The sequence below is a fragment of the Garra rufa genome, chromosome 2, assembly GCF_049309525.1.
Source record: "Garra rufa chromosome 2, GarRuf1.0, whole genome shotgun sequence".
NCBI classification, from domain to species: Eukaryota; Metazoa; Chordata; class Actinopteri; order Cypriniformes; family Cyprinidae; genus Garra; species Garra rufa.
The window spans coordinates 184,435-205,066 of NC_133362.1; the positions used below are offsets into that span (position 1 = coordinate 184,435).

The window sequence follows — 20,632 nt, forward strand, 5'->3', positions numbered from 1 at the left end:
TTTGGGGTCTCTAGAGACCCCAGGCAACAAAACTTAAATTTTGTAACAAAATAAAAGGTAACAAAAAAAACAAAAAAAGTTTTTCCTGTTTATTAATGTTTTTACTCCACATTTGTGCAGTTTTCGCAGTTTTTATGCTATTTTTTAAATATATATAAATTATTAAATAAATATATATTTTTAATAGGTTTATATGCAAAAACAGCTTTTTATGTAAAATTGACTTTATAAAATACCCACATTTTAAACTTTCATTCATGGGGATAGCATGGATAATTTGATATGGTTTAGTGTAAGATTTTTGCCCATTTTTTGGAAAATGCCGTTTTAAAAGTAAAAAAATATAACTTTTACCACTAGATGGCTGCAGAGCACTACTATTGACTAATTGCTATTTGACCAACAATAAGATATCTTTTCACAAGTTTTTTCAGTTGAATTCATATCTACATATTATGAAATCACAATTATTACGATAAAAAATACTTTTTTGACAAAGTTAAGCATTTTTTGTACTTAAACAAAACCAGTTCTATTCCATATTGAGTTGCAGTACAAAACATGAACATAAGAATGCAACAACAACATCTTTTTTACTTTTTATTTGACAAATTATAAGAGAGCAGTTTTTATGGTCTCCAAATGTAGTCCTGTGTGTTTCATGATATGTAGATATGAACTCAACTGAAAAAACTTGTGAAAAGACATCTTTCAGGTGGTCAAATAGCAAAAAGCATATAGTGGCGCTCTGCAGCCACCTACTGGTAAAAGTATTTTTTTTACGTTTAAAACTGGATTTTCCAAAAGATGGGCAAAAATCTTACACTAAACCATGTGAAATTATCCATTTTATCTACATGAATGAAAGTTAGTCATGTGAGGTTTTTATAAAAGGGAATTTTACAAAAAAAGCTGTTTTTGTGTAAAAACCTATACAAAATATTTGTTTATTAATTTATATATATTTAAAAAATATCCTAAATCCTCCAAAAACTGCACACATGAGGAGTAAAAACATTAATAAACAGGAAAATAACAGTTGTTTTGTTTTTTTAACTGTTATTTTATAACAAAAATTGCATTTTGTTGCCTGGGGTCTCCAGAGACCCCAAAGACCACGAGTGTGAGTTTTTTTTCTACACCAAGATAAAATCATGCTATCAATCCAATTTTTTTTTTTTTTTTGTAGATCTACAAAGTGTTTACAGTTTTACAGAGTCTCATGTCTCTTGGACAAAGAGAACATTTTTTAAATTTTTCCAAACGCCTTTGGGGTAAAAAATACCCCGAAGACCGCATAAGGGTTAAAGTATCTTTTCGGTTATTTAAATAATTGAATATTTTTGTTTTCAAAATGTTATATTTAAAACATTAAAGGATAACTATTGCCAAAATGCAACCTGGGCTGTTTTTTTTTTTTTTTTTTTACTGTAAACGAGACAAACTTATATCTAAAAGCATAATTACGACAAACGAGCCGTTTTTGAGATTGACCGTGATTTCGTTTTGTGGTCAATGGCCGGTGAATGGGAGTACTAGGGGCATAACTTTGAGCGCATCAAAATCGATATTTTGACAACACTAAGAAGGCTCAACACACCATGAAACTTTGCTCGAAGTATCGCCTGGGTCTCTACACATGAACTCCAGCATTGAGAACATTGTTTGTGTACACAGAGTTTACTAAAAAGAAAGTTTTTGAACAACTCACTTTCACTGTTTGAGTTTCCGCTCGCGGCCGTCTTGCCAGTCAAGAAGTGTCGATCTCCGAATGCGAGGATGGATAGCTCCTAAAGCATATTTCCATATAAATGCACGGCTAATTCGTTGTTTTGTCGCAAGTGAAAAACAATATTAACCTTCTAGTTGTAAAAAGAGCCTCATATAAGCCTAATATTTCGTCCTGTGGAGTCCAATCATTCGCATTCGGAGATCGACACTTCTTGACTGGCAAGACGGCTGCGAGCGGAAACCCAAACAGTGAAAGTGAGTTGTTCAAAAACGTTCTTTTTAGTAAACTCTGTGTACATGAACAATGTTCTCAATGCTGGAGTTCATGTGTAGAGACCCAGGCGATACTTCCAGCAAAGTGTCATGGTGTGTCGAGCCTTCTTAGTGTTATAAAAATATGGATTTTGATGCTCTCAAAGTTATGCCCCTAGTACTCCCATTCACCAGCCATTGACCACAAAACTAAATCACGGTCAATCTCAAAAACGGCTCGTTTGTCGTAATTACGCTTTTAGATATAAGTTTGACTAGTTTACAGTAAAAAAAAAAACAGCCCAGGTTGCATTTTGGCAATAGTTATCCTTTAATCTCAACATGAATTTATGATTTTCATTGCACTCATGCCACCTCTGAGCCTCATTAAACATATGAAAATACACCAACAAGACACTTTTGTGTTCTTCTGTGCCACTTCTCTAGTACAAATTAATTTAGTTAATACTTATTTCATTTGGTTGGTAACTTCTTATTCTGTTGCTTTAATTAGAAATTTTAAAAAGCTTTAAAAAAAAGACCAAAAATTCGACTACAAAGGAAAAGAAAAACCCCTGTGAATCACTTTAAGGAGTCAAATATCACCTTGTAATAGGAAGGCAAAACTTAGATCAGATTTTTGGATTATTGATTAGAAGGTGCTCCTGAATCTTTTAAGTAGGAAAAGTAAGCGTAGAGCCCTGTAATCCATATTAGCTTTACAGTTCTATACTCTCACTACAGTATATATCAACTATTGACTCGTATAAAAGAACAAACTGTGAGCAATACATTTTCTTTAGATGTTTTTCTTTAGATCACACTCCTGAACTAACATGAACAGGCACAAAGCAGTATTCTTGACGGTTTACCTGCGGAATCCTCCTGTAATGCTGACGGTGGCGGACGGGTTGACACAGATAACAGCTTCCTCCACTATAATCTTCAGAGCACTGGCCTCTGTCCTGCTCACCGGCTTACTGATGTCCTCATAAAACAAGAAACCTGCGATGAGAACGGATGAATAAAAGATTGCATGACAAACTGTTGCACAAACTAGACTTTTAAACTGTCTGAAGAAAACCTGAGTGAGAGATGTTTGCCTGGAAAAAACCCGCTAAATGTGGAGAAATGCACCATTCAAGAGTCCAAACAGCCGAAAAAAACATCACAATCCACAAGCAATAACGCTTCCTCCAGTGAAAAAGTCCATCTCCTGTTGTCTCTCACATCAAAATCCAGCCACATATTTGTTTAGAGCTGATTCTCTGATTCAGACCAGACCACTTTTTCACTGGAGGAAGCGTTATTATAGATTATAGACTTTAGATTTTGCAATTTTAGACAAAAATGTCTTAATGATGGATTTGTTTCAGCTTTTGTCTTCTCAAGATGATACCTGATGGACTGGAGTGGTGTGGATTACTTCTGGATTATTGTGTTGTTTTTATCAGCTGTTTGGACTGTCATTCTGACGGCACCCATTCACTCCAGAGGATCCATTGGTGAACATGTAATGTAAAACTACATTTCTCCAATTCTGATTAAGAAACAAACTCATCTACATCTTGGATGTGGGAAGTGAGCGCATTTTATGCAGATTTTTATTTTTGGTGAACTATTCCTTTAATTCCAAATTTTGAGGTATAAAGGAAGAACCATCAAAATTGTGATACAAACACTAATTTCTGAGATGAAATGTCTGAATTATTAGATATAAACATGCATTTTGGAGAAAAAAAACCCCAAACTGTGATAGGAACTTACATTTGTCAGAAAAAAAAAACTCAAAATTGTGACATAAACTCTCATTTCTGAGATAAAATTCCAAATTGTTTGATAATAACTTACATTTTTAAGAAGAAAACTCTGAATTGTGAGATATAAACTTGCAATTTTGAGAAGAAAAGACCAAATTGTAAAACATAAACTTGAATTTTTGAGAAGAAAAGCCAAATTTTGAGATATAAACTTGCATTTTTGAGAGAAAAAGCCCAAATTGTGACATAAACTCTCATTTCTGAGATAAAATTCCAAATTGTTTGATAATAACTTACATTTTTAAGAAGAAAACTCTGAATTGTGAGATATAAACTTGCAATTTTGAGAAGAAAAGACCAAATTGTAAAACATAAACTTGAATTTTTGAGAAGAAAAGCCAAAATTTAAAATATAAACTTGCACTTTTGAGAAGAATAGTAAAATTTTGAGATATAAACTTCCAAAATTAACATTATAAATGTCCAACTTATGCTATAAACTCACATTTCTGAGAGGAATTATCCAAATGATCAGATAAAAACTTACATTTTTGAGAAGAAAAGCCAAACTTTGAGATATAAACTTGCATTTTTGAGAGAAAAAGCCCAAATTGTGATATAAACTTATTTCTGAAAAGAAATATCCAAATTATCAGATAAAAACTTGCATTTTATTTGTAATATAACACTTTTTCCCTGAGAATTGTGTTATATTACAATTTGGAGTTTTCTTTTCAAAAATGCAATATGTTTTTATCTGATCATTTGGAAGTAAACTCTAAATTGTGAGATATAAACTTGCCATTTTGAAAAGAAAAGTCAAATTTAGATATAATCTTACATTTCCGAGAAGAAAAGACCAAATTGTGAAATATAAACTCCCATTTCTGAGATAAAATGTCCAAATTGTGTGATAAAAACTTACATTTTTTAGAAGAAAACTCCAAATTGTGAGAAATGTAAGTCTTTTTCTCACAATTCTGAGTTTTAAAACCCAAAAATTTAAAAAAACTTGCACTTTTGAGAAGAATAGTAAAATTTTGAGATATAAACTTCCAAAATTAACATTATAAATGTCCAACTTATGCTATAAACTCACATTTCTGAGAGGAATTATCCAAATGATCAGATAAAAACTTACATTTTTAAGAAAAAAACTCTGAATTGTGAAATATAAACTTGCATTTTTGCGAAGAAAAGCCAAATTTTGAGATATAAACTTGCATTTTTGAGAGAAAAAGCCCAAATTGTGATAGAAACTTATTTCTGAAAAGAAATATCCAAATTATCAGATAAAAACTTGCATTTTATTTGTAATATAACACTTTTTCGCATTTCTGAGATAAAATGTCCAATTTGTGTGATAAAAACTTACATTTTTTAGAAGAAAACTCCAAATTTCTCACAATTCTGAGTTTTAAAACCCCAAAATTTAAAATATAAACTTGCACTTTTGAGAAGAATAGTAAAATTTTGAGATATAAACTTCCAAAATTAACATTATAAATGACCAAATTATGCTATAAACTCACATTTCTGAGAGGAATTATCCAAATGATCAGATAAAAACTTGCATTTTTGAAAAGAAAACTCCAAATTGTAATATAAACTTACATTTCTCAGAAAAAAAGTCCACTTTGTGACGTAGCTCTTATTTCTGAGATGAAATATGCAAGTTGTGAGATATAATCTCACATTTTTTGGAAGAAAACTCTGAATTGTTAAATATAAACAGTTTCAGAAGACCAAATTGTGAGATATAAACTTGCAAGAAAGAAGAAATGTTCAAATTGTGAGACACAAACTACATTTCTAAGTCAAAATTCTGATGTATAAACTAGTATTTGCATGAAAAAAGTCAAAACTATGAGATTTAAAGTCACAAAATTTAAGGGTATAAACAAGTGTGTGAAAAAAGTTCAAATTGTGTGATATAAATAATATAAATTGTGAGTCATTCACTGCAGAGGATCTATTGGTGAACATGTGATGTAAAACTACATTCCTCCAAATCTAATGAAGAAACAAACTCATCTACATCTTGGATGGACTGAGGGTGCACACATTTCTGCAGATTTTCATTTCTGGTGAACTATTCCTTTAATGTACATAATGTCACATGCACAATACAAAAAAAGGTACTACCACTGAAATATTTCTTTGTCAGCCTAGAGGTAGAGGTTTTTATCTTTGCTTTTTTGATCTGCTTTCTAATATTGTGAACTTCTTCCCTTGTGCAGCTGTCACACCTAGTAGAGCACAACCGACAGGTTCCAGAAATAAAAAACCCATTAATTCTCTCCATAGAGAAAATGACTTTTAGTGATAAAGCACCTTGAGTGACAGACTTGAGTGCACTTTAAAGTTGCTTTGGATAAAAGTGTCTACCAAATGCATAAATGCAAATGTTAAACTTGCATCACCCAAAATCGTGATGAGAGATCCATCAATCAGTCTCCACATTCTTAAACTATTATATAGACTAATACAATCAGATACAACAATACTTTCTCATATATTTATTACAATATATCCAGATAAATGTAACATTCACTCCAATGGTATGAGATGACTGGATGCTTTCAACTAATTATTGAACCGTCACCAAGTAAACTACCGTGCTCAAACCATTTAAAATATATTTAATAAAGCTACAAACACGATCATAATGCACAATGTTTTCATCTAACGTGTATTTTGAGGCACAGCTCGTTATTTTAACGGTGTGTTTTCACTAGCTAGCAGTAAACCGGTTACCTCACCTGAATATGTTCGTGGATTCCTGTTGGATGTTATGTTTGGAATGGAAATATGGATCATTTTGTTTGTAAACACCATATTTTGTATGGCTTATTTCAGTTAATCTAATAAAACTAACGAGCTAGCCAGTGGTAGTGACAGCGTGGTGTAAACATGGCTAAAGACGCGAAAAGCAGAGGAACAGATGAACCGATTCAGTTGAGTGAGTCATTTAACGCTGGAACCGATCCGATTGATTCAACCTCGTGACTCCGATCACGCGATTCACTAGTAAAAACCAGATCAAAATTTTAATACCGCTTGTAATGATTTTAAAAAGCACGAGGAGCGATGAGCGAAACGGAGCTTTTTGAAACTCTGAATCAGTTAAACCCTTGGGTCGCAAAATGATTCACTGTTTCGAAGTGATGCAATCGAATCGCGGATCGCGAATCATTTGATCGAAACTTTGCGGATCGCAAATCATTTGATTTAGATCGGAACTTTGATAGTTTGTTCCTGAATCGTTTATTCAGATCGGAAGTTCGGAAGCGGATTTGGAAATCATTTCGCGAACTGAATAATTTGCGCTCCGCGCTCCGAAGTCCGGTTCTGAAATGGTTTGGAAATCATTATTCAGATCCGGACAATGAGGATCGCGAATCGTTTGATTTGGATCGGAACTTCAGACCGAGTCCTTAAATGAATCATTTCATTTAGATCGCAACGTTGGAGCAGTTTCGCAAATCATTTTTGTGTCTTTTGTGATTCAGATCAGAAATTCGGAGCGCGGATCACGGATCGCGATTCATTTGATTCACATCAGGAGCATTTTTTTTCAGATTCTTTTTTATTCAACAGTACAAAACATCAAACCACAAGGCAATGCAGTTAATATAAAATAGAAAATATAAAATAGAAATAAATAAACACAACACCAAATACAAATCCACAAAGAAAATTAACCTTTTTTTTTAAAGTGTAGTATATAAACCAAGGTTATTTTCGTAAACGAAAACTAAAACTAAGACGAAAACTATTGATCAGAAAACATTTTCGTAAACTGAAATAAAATAAAAACGTAAAAATAAATGAAAAACTAGAACGAAACGAAACTAACAACTTTTATTGAAAAACTAACTGAAATAAAATAATAATTATCAAAAATAAATAATCGTTTTCGTAATAATTACGTTCTCATCCCATGGCGGAAAAAAAAAACAGCGACCTGAACAGCACCTGCATTAAATCTATTACAAATACAAATATTATGTATTAAATTATTAAAAATAATAATTAATTTAAATGAATTAAACACTTTTAAATATACTGCAGTAATTGATATTTTGTCTCACATTATTTCGCTTAGTTTAGAATTGCGAGGAAAACGTGATCTCTGTTTGATCTCCAAAAAAACTAAAACTAAAACTAAACTATATAAAAACTAAATAGAAATGTGTTCACAAAATAGAAACTAAATTAAAACTAACAAAATTGTTAATGAAACTAATAAAAACCTAACTAAATTTTATTGAAAATTTGAAAACTATATCAAAATAAAACGAATTTTAAAAAGCAAAACTAAATTAACCTTGGTATAAACACGTTTTTATAAACACGTTTTTATAATATATAACCACACCACATTTTTACTACAAATACTATGGTTAAACTATAGTTAGTGTAGCAAAAGCATGGTTAATTTGAGATTACCATTGTTTAAATATAGTAAGGATTGTTTTTCTCAACTTGAGAGGACACTTAGGATGGATAGAGATCATTTAGGGTTAACATAACTTTGTATAGTTTCCATATACTTGACTAAATCAACTCTGAATAAAGAAAGAGACAGATTTTTGTTTATGTATATGAAATTTAGCAACATCACTAAAACAGAAAGAAAAGTCACTCAGATAAACATTTTTTAACAGTCGGGACAAAATGTTTCTGTTTGTGTGCAAAACAAGTGAATAAATCTTCCTCAGAAGAGTGACAAAAAAAGCAAATCACTTCAATGTCTGATTTATATTCTAACTATGTTCATAAGATTTTTGTGAAATTTGGATGAGCTCATTAATCAGTTTTTTGACCTCTTGACCACTGCTCTCATATTTAAGGAGAGATCTATAGTTTCCAAAGTTGGACATTACTGGATTTTTAAGAGCATAGAATATACAGCCACTACAAATCTTTCCTAACAATCTTTTCTTGCTATTTTAATTAAATGCCACAAGAACAAGAGGTATTACATATCCATGTCAAATTAACATTAGCTGCCAGAGAAAAAGAAGAAACGAAAATAGAAATAAGAAAGAAAGAAAATTACATAAATTTCAATTCTTTCAGAGCATGACATGTTTTCAGTGCTTTTTGTTTTTGTTTGTTCCAAGAGATTTACATACAATTTAAAGTGATTAATAAAATGGGGAAAAGCCCACTTTTTCTTATGTATATGGAATTTTCCTAATAAATAAAACAAATGCATAATGTCTTGTTCTTTAAATTTCACATTTTCATTTTCTGTATAAAAAAGCACATCAAATATACAAATTTCTATCATACATTCCATTTTTTTGTTAATATAGAATTCCAGATCTTTCCAAAATAATCTTGAGTAAATACAATGAAAAAAAAAATATGCAAAATGTTTTATTTTTCTTGACCACAAAATTCACAGGTATATGAAATATTAAGCTTAAATCTTACCAAAACATGCTAAGCAGGATAAATTCTATTACGTATTTAGTAAGACACTTCTATAATTTTGTTATCATAACAAAACTTATTTCCATGCTTTAACCAAATAAAGAAGACCAAAAATCTTGCTGCAGTTAAAAACACAGAACAAAAGCATCCCTTAAAATCTTATTACTGCACTGTTGTTTTAAAACATCAACTTTTCAGTGAACAAGGGTTAACCATGTTGATTGCTTCTGAAATATAGTTTCTTAGAAGTACTGTGTCAATAACAATAGCAAATTCTTTTGGTTTAATTGGTTATTGAAATTTTTTTTTAAAATTCAGTATATGACAACACGCACCCATGAGAATTACTAAAATAATACCTTCTCTGAACCAAGTATGATAGAATTAAGATTTGTTTTTAAATAATATCTCTTTGTTATTCCATATGAAATAGCTGTCGGGTGAAAAATTGTGCTTATACACCAATTTCCATGCTAGCAGGGCTTGGGTCAATTTAACAGGAATTTACTGCCATGACGACACGGAAAAAAAATTATTTTCATGGAAAACGTCTTTTTAAGATGAAAATGACATGAAAATATTACACAATATGATATGATATGATACAATATGATATTACACTTACACTTATAAGCTCCTTTTGCACCATATTCTTTTTTGCATTTGCACTACTCTGTCTGGTTTGCACTCTCTGCCATGTATCCTTGTACAGTCGTGGCCAAAAGTTTTGAGAATGACACAAATATTAGTTTTCACAAAGTTTACTGCTAAACTGCTTTGTTTCAGTTGTTTCTGTGATGTACTGAAATATAATTACAAGCACTTCATACGTTTCAAAGGCTTTTATCGACCATTACATGACATTTATGCAAAGAGTCAGTATTTGCAGTGTTGGCCCTTCTTTTTCAGGACCTCTGCAATTCGACTGGGCATGCTCTCAATCAACTTCTGGGCCAAATCCTGACTGATAGCAACCCATTCTTTCATAAACACTTCTTGGAGTTTGTCAGAATTAGTGGGTTTTTGTTTGTCCACCCGCCTCTTGAGGATTGACCACAAGTTTTAAGATCTGGGGAGTTTCCAGGCCATGGACCCAAAATGTCAACGTTTTGGTTCCCGAGCCACTTAGTTCTCACTTTTGCCTTATGGCACGGTGCTCCATCGTGCTGGAAAATGCATTGTTCTTCACCAAACTGTTGTTGGATTGTTGGAAGAAGTTGCTGTTGGAGGGTGTTTTGGTACCATTCTTTATTCATGGCTGTGTTTTTGGGCAAAATTGTGAGTAAGCCCACTCCCTTGGATGAGAAGCAACCCCAGACATGAATGGTCTCAGGATGCTTTACTGTTGGCATGACACAGGACTGATGGTAGCGCTCACCTTTTCTTCTCCGGACAAACCTTTTTCCAGATGCCCCAAACAATCGGAAAGAGGCTTCATCTGAGAATATGACTTTGCCCCAGTCCTCAGCAGTCCATTCGCCAGACTTTTTGCAGAAGATCAATCTGTCCCTGATGTTTTTTTTGGAGAGAAGTGGCTTCTTTGCTGCCCTTCTTGACACCAGGCCATCTTCCAAAAGTCTTGGCCTCACTGTGTGTTCAGATGCGCTCACACCTGCCTGCTGCCATTCCTGAGCAAGCTCTGCACTGGTGCCACTCCGATCCCGCAGCTCAATCCTCTTTAGGAGACCATCCTGGCGCTTGCTGGACTTTCTTGGACGCCCTGAAGCCTTCTTAACAATGCAGTGGAAAGTTTTTTTTTCGGGATTAAGTTAATTTTCATGGCAAAGAAGGACTATGCAATTAATCTGATCACTCTTCATAACATTCTGGAGTATATGCAAATCGCTATTATAAAAACTTAAGCAGCAACTTTTCCAATTTCCAATATTTATGTAATTCTCAAAACTTTTGGCCACGACTGTATATTGTTTTTATATATTATATGTATAATTGTATTTATTTGTATTTTTTAATACCTTTTGTAATTAATGTTACATGTATGCACCTAGGGTCTGAGAGTAACGCAATTTCAATTCTCTGTATGTCCGGTATATATGGCAGAATTGACAATAAGGTTGACTTTGACTTGACTTTGACTTTGAAAATGACATGAAATTAACAATATAACCAGAAGATGGCAGCAGAGGATCAATCATTGGCTGCAGCTGCCATTTCAACTCCCTAGTTTTTTTTTTTTTCAGGACGTCTTGCTTTTCGATTTATTATAAAATGACTAATATAATAAATTGTAGTACTTTTACCACACTGAAGTATATAGTATAGCAAGTGCAGAAAGTCATTAAAATAAATAAATGAATAAGCTCAGACACAAACAGCCTATAAGGGTGAATTATTTAAATACTTATATACAGTTCACTAAAATTAAATAAGTTAAATATTAATGGTATAAGAATTAAATAATGCACTCAACATGAATCAATATGAATTTGAAATATTTTATATAATTTAACGAAATCTTAAGCTTTATCTTGAACTGTAAAAGCTATTAAATAGCCTATATTTAACCAACACAAACTTGTTACTGCTGTGGTTTTGTTAGTCTGAATTTAGTCTGAATCATTTAATGCACGACTCTTTTTTTTGCCATCAGCTTGTCAGATGTTTCGTCGAGTTATTACTGTCAGTCATAGCAATGACTCACGAATATTTAGCCGATTTACTCACGTATTGTTTTAAACTCAAGTTTGTCATTCTTGAAATGGTATACATGGACGTTTGGTCCTCTTAGACAAACAAAACTTTCTTCGATTGTGAATGGATTATGTAGAGAAAACGAGCAAAGGACACTCCTATTATGGCACATTACAGTTGACCGGAAATGACTCGTCTAAACAAGAAAGCAATCCGTGCATATGGTCAATTAAATGTCTTTAAGCCTCGTTCAGACTGTCAGCCCAAATCCGATTTTGTCTAGATCTGGATGGAATCAGATTTGAACAACTGACTGTCCACACAGTCATATCGCAACTGTTCAAATCCGATTTGTGTGTCCATAAGCGTTCTTTCGTTTTACGGAATGTGCGTTGGTTTCTATGGCAATGCCGTTGCATTATTATGCCAACGCTAAAAACAATAACAGCATTACAGTTTGCAATATAGATGCTGTCTTGCGATATGACAACGTTGCCGTCGCGCTGGATTATATTTTGTCTTCTAAAGCAGCGGCAGAAACGCAGGAAGCTGGAATGTGCGACATTATTCTGTGCTGCCGTCTCTACTGGTATCAAAACTCAAAGAGGTGCGTATACTAGCTGTATATTGTCTTTTCCCGCTTGATTTGCAGTTCGCAACACAAGCTTGTTTCTGCAAAGACTTTTGTTATGTTTTCCACAAAAACGTCTGACGTGTTTACGTTTTATGTGGCATGAAAACGTGAAAAAGCAGAAATCCGATTTGAATAGGATTCCAAACCACATACGAATGAAGCTCGAAACGGATTTGACCAAATCAGATTTCATGTAGTTCGTTGCTGTTCAGACTACCTAAATATGATCGGATTTCAATCGGATTTGCATACAAATCGGATTTGGGCTGACAGTCTGAACGAGGCTTTAGTGTGTTGTTGTGTCTCCACCAATGGCAAAAATCAAGCCTATGCCTTTTATAACACTTCATAAGTGGAGACTGATGCATGCAGCTATAAGAAAAGCATCATATATTTTATGTCACTGACTGAAGTTTTCATCCTTTACACAAAACATATGTTTGAACTTGAAAACAAACACATCAGAAGCGCACAGCCAGAGAAATCACTATGAAAGCCGAGACCTTTTCCAACAGGAGAGCGTCTGATCCGCCTCTCACCCGACTGAAAATCTCCCGAGCCAGATCTGCATAATTGTTTGAAGCCAGCATGTTGTTTATAGATCAGCAGGTCGTAAATGAGCGCCTGAAGACAGCGGTGGAAAATTACGAGGCCTGACGTCTGAAAAATACTAGCGATGAGAGCTAGGAAACAATCTCTGCCTCATTAAACTTACAGTAGGTTTTCCTGAACAATCAGTAATTAACAACACGACCCTCCATCATAAATCCACATTAACCCTCGAGGCCATAAAACAACGGGTCAGATGAGGTAATCGCATTAAACGCTAACAATAAAATCATATCATAATTCATAAATAAGATGACAGCGGGAACACGGCTGGCCTTTTCCCAGCCTGATTGATGAGCTCTGAATGTAAAACAACCGAAACAGTTACCATTCCCCCACCTCCTTCCTCCTCCCGGGAGGGATTTAATACGTGACGCTCCACATGAAACCAGAATCATCGATAAGCGTATTTATATTCCGAGGGGTTTTGCGTTCGACGCTCCCGAAGGTGACGGGAGGGAAGACTGAAGCGCAGTACAAACGATAAACAGTGTGATTTTCAGCGGCGCAGGGGCCCTCGGTCCCAGACACACACCGTCAGAGGCCGACAGCTGCATAAAAATGACCAGCAAATGATGAGTGTGGTTTGGCAGGAACATTCATCACGTCTACACTGTGTTTTTACTCACAGAGAAAGAGAGGGAGGTCTGGCTTAAAAACATTCATATACTTCTAGAAAAAGTCACTCTTCTGTGAAAGCAGTATAAACTACGGCAAAACAATGTTGTTTTAGACACATACTCTGGTGAGTACTGTAGTGCATGGTAAAAACACGGTATTTCTGGAGTGCAATTCTACATTATAATAATTTTGAGCTGTCGATTCAATATGTATTTTTATCAAGCATGTTTTAGTATTTTTATTCATTTAAATATGAATTAAATATAGAAGCCTGTTTTAGCCACTGAACAAAAGTTTTTAAAAGTTGTCTTATCTCACAATCCTGACTTTTTTTTTTCAGAATTGCATGATACACGCGATATAAACTTGCAATTCTGAGAACTAAAGTCAGAATTCCTAGATATAAACTCGCAATTGTGACTTTAATAAACTCAAAATTGCGAGTTACAAAGTCAGAATTCAGAGATATAAACTCACAAATGCAAATTATAAAGTCAGAATTCTGAGACATAAACTCACAATTACGAGATATAAAAGCAAAATTCCGAGATATTAACTCACAATTGCGAGTTATAACGTCAGAATTCCGAGATATAAACTCACAATTGCGAGTTATAAAGTCAGAATTCCGAGATATAAACTCACAATTGCGAGTTATAAAGTCAGAATTCAGAGATATAAACTCACAATTGTGAATTACAAAATCAGAATTCAGAGAAATAAACTCACAAATGCGAATTATAAAGTCAGAATTCTGAGATATAAACTCACAATTACGAGATATAAAAGCAGAATTCCGAGATATAAACTCACAATTGCGAGTTACAAAATCAGAATTCAGAGATATAAACTCACAAATGCAAATTATAAAGTCAGAATTCTGAGACATAAACTCACAATTACGAGATATAAAAGCAGAATTCCGAGATATTAACGCACAATTGCGAGTTATAAAGTCAGAATTCCGAGATATAAACTCACAATTGTGAATTACAAAATCAGAATTCAGAGATATAAACTCACAAATGCAAATTATAAAGTCAGAATTCTGAGACATAAACTCACAATTACGAGATATAAAAGCAGAATTCCGAGATATTAACGCACAATTGCGAGTTATAAAGTCAGAATTCTGAGATATAAACTCACAATTGTGAATTACAAAATCAGAATTCAGAGATATAAACTCACAAATGCAAATTATAAAGTCAGAATTCTGAGACATAAACTCACAATTACGAGATATAAAAGCAAAATTCCGAGATATTAACTCACAATTGCGAGTTATAACGTCAAAATTCCGAGATATAAACTCACAATTGCGAATTATAAAATCAGAATTCCGAGATATAAACTCACAATTGTCAAATACAAAGTCAGAATTCCGAGATATAAACTCACAATTGTGAATTACAAAGTCAGAATTCCGAGATATAAACTCACAATTGCGAATTATAAAATCAGAATTCCGAGATATAAACTCACAATTGCGAATTATAAAATCAGAATTCCGAGATATAAACTCACAATTGTCAAATACAAAGTCAAAATTCCGAGATATAAACTCACAATTGTGAATTACAAAGTCAGAATTCCGAGATATAAACTCACAAATGCGAATTATAAAGTCAGAATTCTGAGATATAAACTCACAATTGTCAAATACAAAGTCAGAATTCCGAGATATAAACTCACAATTGTGAATTACAAAATCAGAATTCAGAGAAATAAACTCACAAATGCGAATTACAAAGTCAGAATTCCGAGATATAAACTCACAATTACGAGTTATAAAGTCAGAATTCCGAGATATAAACTCACAATTGCGAATTATAAAAGCAGAATTCCGAGATATAAACTCACAATTGCGAGTTACAAAATCAGAATTCAGAGATATAAACTCACAAATGCAAATTATAAAGTCAGAATTCTGAGACATAAACTCACAATTACGAGATATAAAAGCAAAATTCCGAGATATTAACTCACAATTGCGAGTTATAACGTCAAAATTCCGAGATATAAACTCACAATTGCGAATTATAAAATCAGAATTCCGAGATATAAACTCACAATTGTCAAATACAAAGTCAGAATTCCGAGATATAAACTCACAATTGTGAATTACAAAGTCAGAATTCCGAGATATAAACTCACAATTGCGAATTATAAAATCAGAATTCCGAGATATAAACTCACAATTGTCAAATACAAAGTCAGAATTCCGAGATATAAACTCACAATTGTGAATTACAAAGTCAGAATTCCGAGATATAAACTCACAATTGCGAATTATAAAATCAGAATTCCGAGATATAAACTCACAATTGCGAATTATAAAATCAGAATTCCGAGATATAAACTCACAATTGTCAAATACAAAGTCAAAATTCCGAGATATAAACTCACAATTGTGAATTACAAAGTCAGAATTCCGAGATATAAACTCACAAATGCGAATTATAAAGTCAGAATTCTGAGATATAAACTCACAATTGTCAAATACAAAGTCAGAATTCCGAGATATAAACTCACAATTGTCAAATACAAAGTCAAAATTCCGAGATATAAACTCACAATTGTGAATTACAAAGTCAGAATTCCGAGATATAAACTCACAAATGCGAATTATAAAGTCAGAATTCTGAGATATAAACTCACAATTGTCAAATACAAAGTCAGAATTCCGAGATATAAACTCACAATTGTGAATTACAAAATCAGAATTCAGAGAAATAAACTCACAAATGCGAATTACAAAGTCAGAATTCCGAGATATAAACTCACAATTACGAGTTATAAAGTCAGAATTCCGAGATATAAACTCACAATTGCGAATTATAAAAGCAGAATTCCGAGATATAAACTCACAATTGCGAGTTACAAAATCAGAATTCAGAGATATAAACTCACAAATGCAAATTATAAAGTCAGAATTCTGAGACATAAACTCACAATTACGAGATATAAAAGCAAAATTCCGAGATATTAACTCACAATTGCGAGTTATAACGTCAAAATTCCGAGATATAAACTCACAATTGCGAATTATAAAATCAGAATTCCGAGATATAAACTCACAATTGTCAAATACAAAGTCAGAATTCCGAGATATAAACTCACAATTGTGAATTACAAAGTCAGAATTCCGAGATATAAACTCACAATTGCGAATTATAAAATCAGAATTCCGAGATATAAACTCACAATTGTCAAATACAAAGTCAGAATTCCGAGATATAAACTCACAATTGTGAATTACAAAGTCAGAATTCCGAGATATAAACTCACAATTGCGAATTATAAAATCAGAATTCCGAGATATAAACTCACAATTGCGAATTATAAAATCAGAATTCCGAGATATAAACTCACAATTGTCAAATACAAAGTCAAAATTCCGAGATATAAACTCACAATTGTGAATTACAAAGTCAGAATTCCGAGATATAAACTCACAAATGCGAATTATAAAGTCAGAATTCTGAGATATAAACTCACAATTGTCAAATACAAAGTCAGAATTCCGAGATATAAACTCACAATTGTGAATTACAAAATCAGAATTCAGAGAAATAAACTCACAAATGCGAATTACAAAGTCAGAATTCCGAGATATAAACTCACAATTACGAGTTATAAAGTCAGAATTCCGAGATATAAACTCACAATTGCAAATTATAAAAGCAGAATTCCGAGATATAAACTCACAATTGCGAGTTACAAAATCAGAATTCAGAGATATAAACTCACAAATGCAAATTATAAAGTCAGAATTCTGAGACATAAACTCACAATTACGAGATATAAAAGCAAAATTCCGAGATATTAACTCACAATTGCGAGTTATAACGTCAAAATTCCGAGATATAAACTCACAATTGCGAATTATAAAATCAGAATTCCGAGATATAAACTCACAATTGTCAAATACAAAGTCAGAATTCCGAGATATAAACTCACAATTGTGAATTACAAAGTCAGAATTCCGAGATATAAACTCACAATTGCGAATTATAAAATCAGAATTCCGAGATATAAACTCACAATTGTCAAATACAAAGTCAGAATTCCGAGATATAAACTCACAATTGTGAATTACAAAGTCAGAATTCCGAGATATAAACTCACAATTGCGAATTATAAAATCAGAATTCCGAGATATAAACTCACAATTGTCAAATACAAAGTCAAAATTCCGAGATATAAACTCACAATTGTGAATTACAAAGTCAGAATTCCGAGATATAAACTCACAAATGCGAATTATAAAGTCAGAATTCTGAGATATAAACTCACAATTGTCAAATACAAAGTCAGAATTCCGAGATATAAACTCACAATTGTGAATTACAAAATCAGAATTCAGAGAAATAAACTCACAAATGCGAATTATAAAGTCAGAATTCTGAGATATAAACTCACAATTGCGAGTTATAAAGTCAGAATTCCGAGATATAAACTCACAATTGTGAATTACAAAGTCAGAATTCCGAGATATAAACTCACAATTATGAGTTATAAAGTCAGAATTCCAAAATATAAACTCACAATTGCGAATAACAAAGTCAGAATTCTGATATATAAACTCACAATTATGAATAACAAAGTCAGAATTCCGATATATAAACTCACAATTGCGAGTTATTGTGTAAGTTATTGTAAATTGCAACACAGTGGGACTGCTAACCAATCACAATACATTTTGTTAATTATCTAGCCATTTGTACCAGTTTGGGGAGAAAGCTATTGTAATAATGTAAATTATGTCAAAAATAATGCGTTTTTCAAACCACCAAGCATGAGAGCATGTTCTAGTGCACCTCCAAAACAAAATAAAGACTTTGTAAAAGAGCATAATAGGACGCCTTTAACTGATGCTGTCTTTACACATCTCCCTTTCAAGTCCAAGCATCAGTGTTTACCTGCGGTCTGCATGCGGTTCAGTCTGATGCTGGGTTCACTCAAGACCTGTTCAAACGTCCGCAATCCTCTACAGAACCAGTTCTCTGACGTTTTTGGTCCGACCCCAAAGACACTGCTGAACAACTGAAACACAGACATGAAGAGACACACATGAACACACACACTCTCACTTATCCACCTGCTAAGCTCTGAAATCCCCAGAGACTTACTTTACCTTCATAGTCCGATACCTCTCATCATTCAGTATCTCTTCAACTCTGGAGGAAGATCCGCATTCAAAGATCTCCTGTGAAGATATAGAGATGTCAGATACGCCTGTGCCACACAAACTGTTAAATCCAGCTCAGCGTGTTCATGAGCTATTATGATTAAACACGCTAACTGTAAATAATCTGCACACACACACACACACACACACACAAGGTGTCCTGGTTAATTGCAGCTTAATAAGTCTAATCAAATGCTCATTGCGTTGTCTCCCATTGCTCTGGCGCTGTTCTAGAGATGCTTTATTTGCTGTCTTACAGTCTCTCAGCCTGCGGGAAGCACAATTTGTGTATTAATCACATTCAGAGTGTGTGGCTTTCACATTTATCACTGTGATTGTGGATGCAATGATTGACTTTCCCATCAAACACACTTGCGATTAATCAGAGAAAGTCTCAGGGATGAAAATTTGGAGGATCATCATCTTCATATCAATCCATTTTCACTTCAACATCTGTGTTTCACAGAAAAAGTACGTCATATGGGTGACCCTGGACCACAAAACCAGTCTTAAGTCGCTGGGGTATATTTGTGGCAATAGCCAAAAATACATTGCATGGGTCAAAATTTTAGATTTTTCTTTTATGCCAAAAATCATTAGGAAATTAAGTAAAGTTCATGTTCCATGAAGATTTTTTGTAAAATTCCTACTGTAAACCTATCAAAATGTAATTTTTGATTAGTAATATGCATTGTTAAGAACCTAATTTGGACAACTTTAAAGGAGGTTTTCTCAGTATTTTGATTTTTTTGCACCCTCAGATTCCTGATTTTCAAATAGATGTATCTCGGCCAAATATTGTCCTATCCTAACAAACCATACATCAATAGAAAGCTTATTTATTGAGCTTGCATATGATGTATAAATCTCAGTTTTGTCAAATTTAACCTTATGACTGGTTTTGTGGTCCAGGGTCACATGGGTTTGAAATGACATGCCCATATGCAAAATATTCGTACAGGCCCCATCATTATGGGCTCCAACTCGGTTAACTTGTTAATTTCTCTTAAGTACATAACGTTACGCGAGTATTCACAAGCTGTTTTATTTATGGTATAAATGCTTAGAAATAATATTTAACGTTTTCAAGTCTATTCATTATTTGTTGCACGCAAGTCTCAACTTATAAATTCTGTCAATTTTATGATAAAATACAAACAAGAAATGTGTTTTTACAATCTTCGTAGTGAGAGAAATATATTCGCCTCAGATCAAGCTGCATGTGAATCAATGACGCAGCACGAAATAAACATGAAAAAATATTTGAATGCATGTTAAAAAATAATAACAACGATGTCTCATGAAATCGATCAATCAGAGTAAAAAAATAGGCAAAAAGTGCATGTTTGTTTTCTTTAGCTATTTTACAAAAGCACAACGTTTTGTTGATATTGTGAGTGCACATGTATAAAAGTAGACCTTTTGCAGTTCCGAATGATGTATTACTCTTACCTTTATGAGCAAAAATGATGGCGTATTTTAGGTTTCCACTGTTATTAAGAAAAAAATGCAAGTGATTGCGCTGGAGCTTCCATGTCATGCAAAGCGCACTTTGGCTTCCACTCTCCACACGAACGATTGGATATGCGTCTAACAGCACACATTTATCTAGGTTAAATGTTTAAATTAATATTGTGAAATGCATCTAGTGTTTAATGTCTATACATTTTATTTTAGACAAGGCTAAATTGATCAAACACTTTAAAAAACAAAAGCTTAAAACGTTCCAAACAT

General features: G+C 33.1%; 1 protein-coding gene across 1 annotated transcript in view; it reads right to left on the reverse strand.

Moving 5' to 3' along the window:
• dntt (deoxynucleotidyltransferase, terminal) overlaps positions 1–20,632 on the reverse strand; it is a 203,448-nt gene that overhangs the window by 127,640 nt on the left and 55,176 nt on the right. Inside the window, exons 5-7 of the mRNA XM_073834512.1 lie at positions 18,845–18,916; positions 18,630–18,753; positions 2,856–2,988 (exon numbers count right to left, since the gene is read on the reverse strand). Of these exons, the coding sequence (XP_073690613.1) occupies positions 2,856–2,988; positions 18,630–18,753; positions 18,845–18,916 (329 nt within the window). The remainder of the gene's footprint in view (positions 1–2,855; positions 2,989–18,629; positions 18,754–18,844; positions 18,917–20,632) is intronic.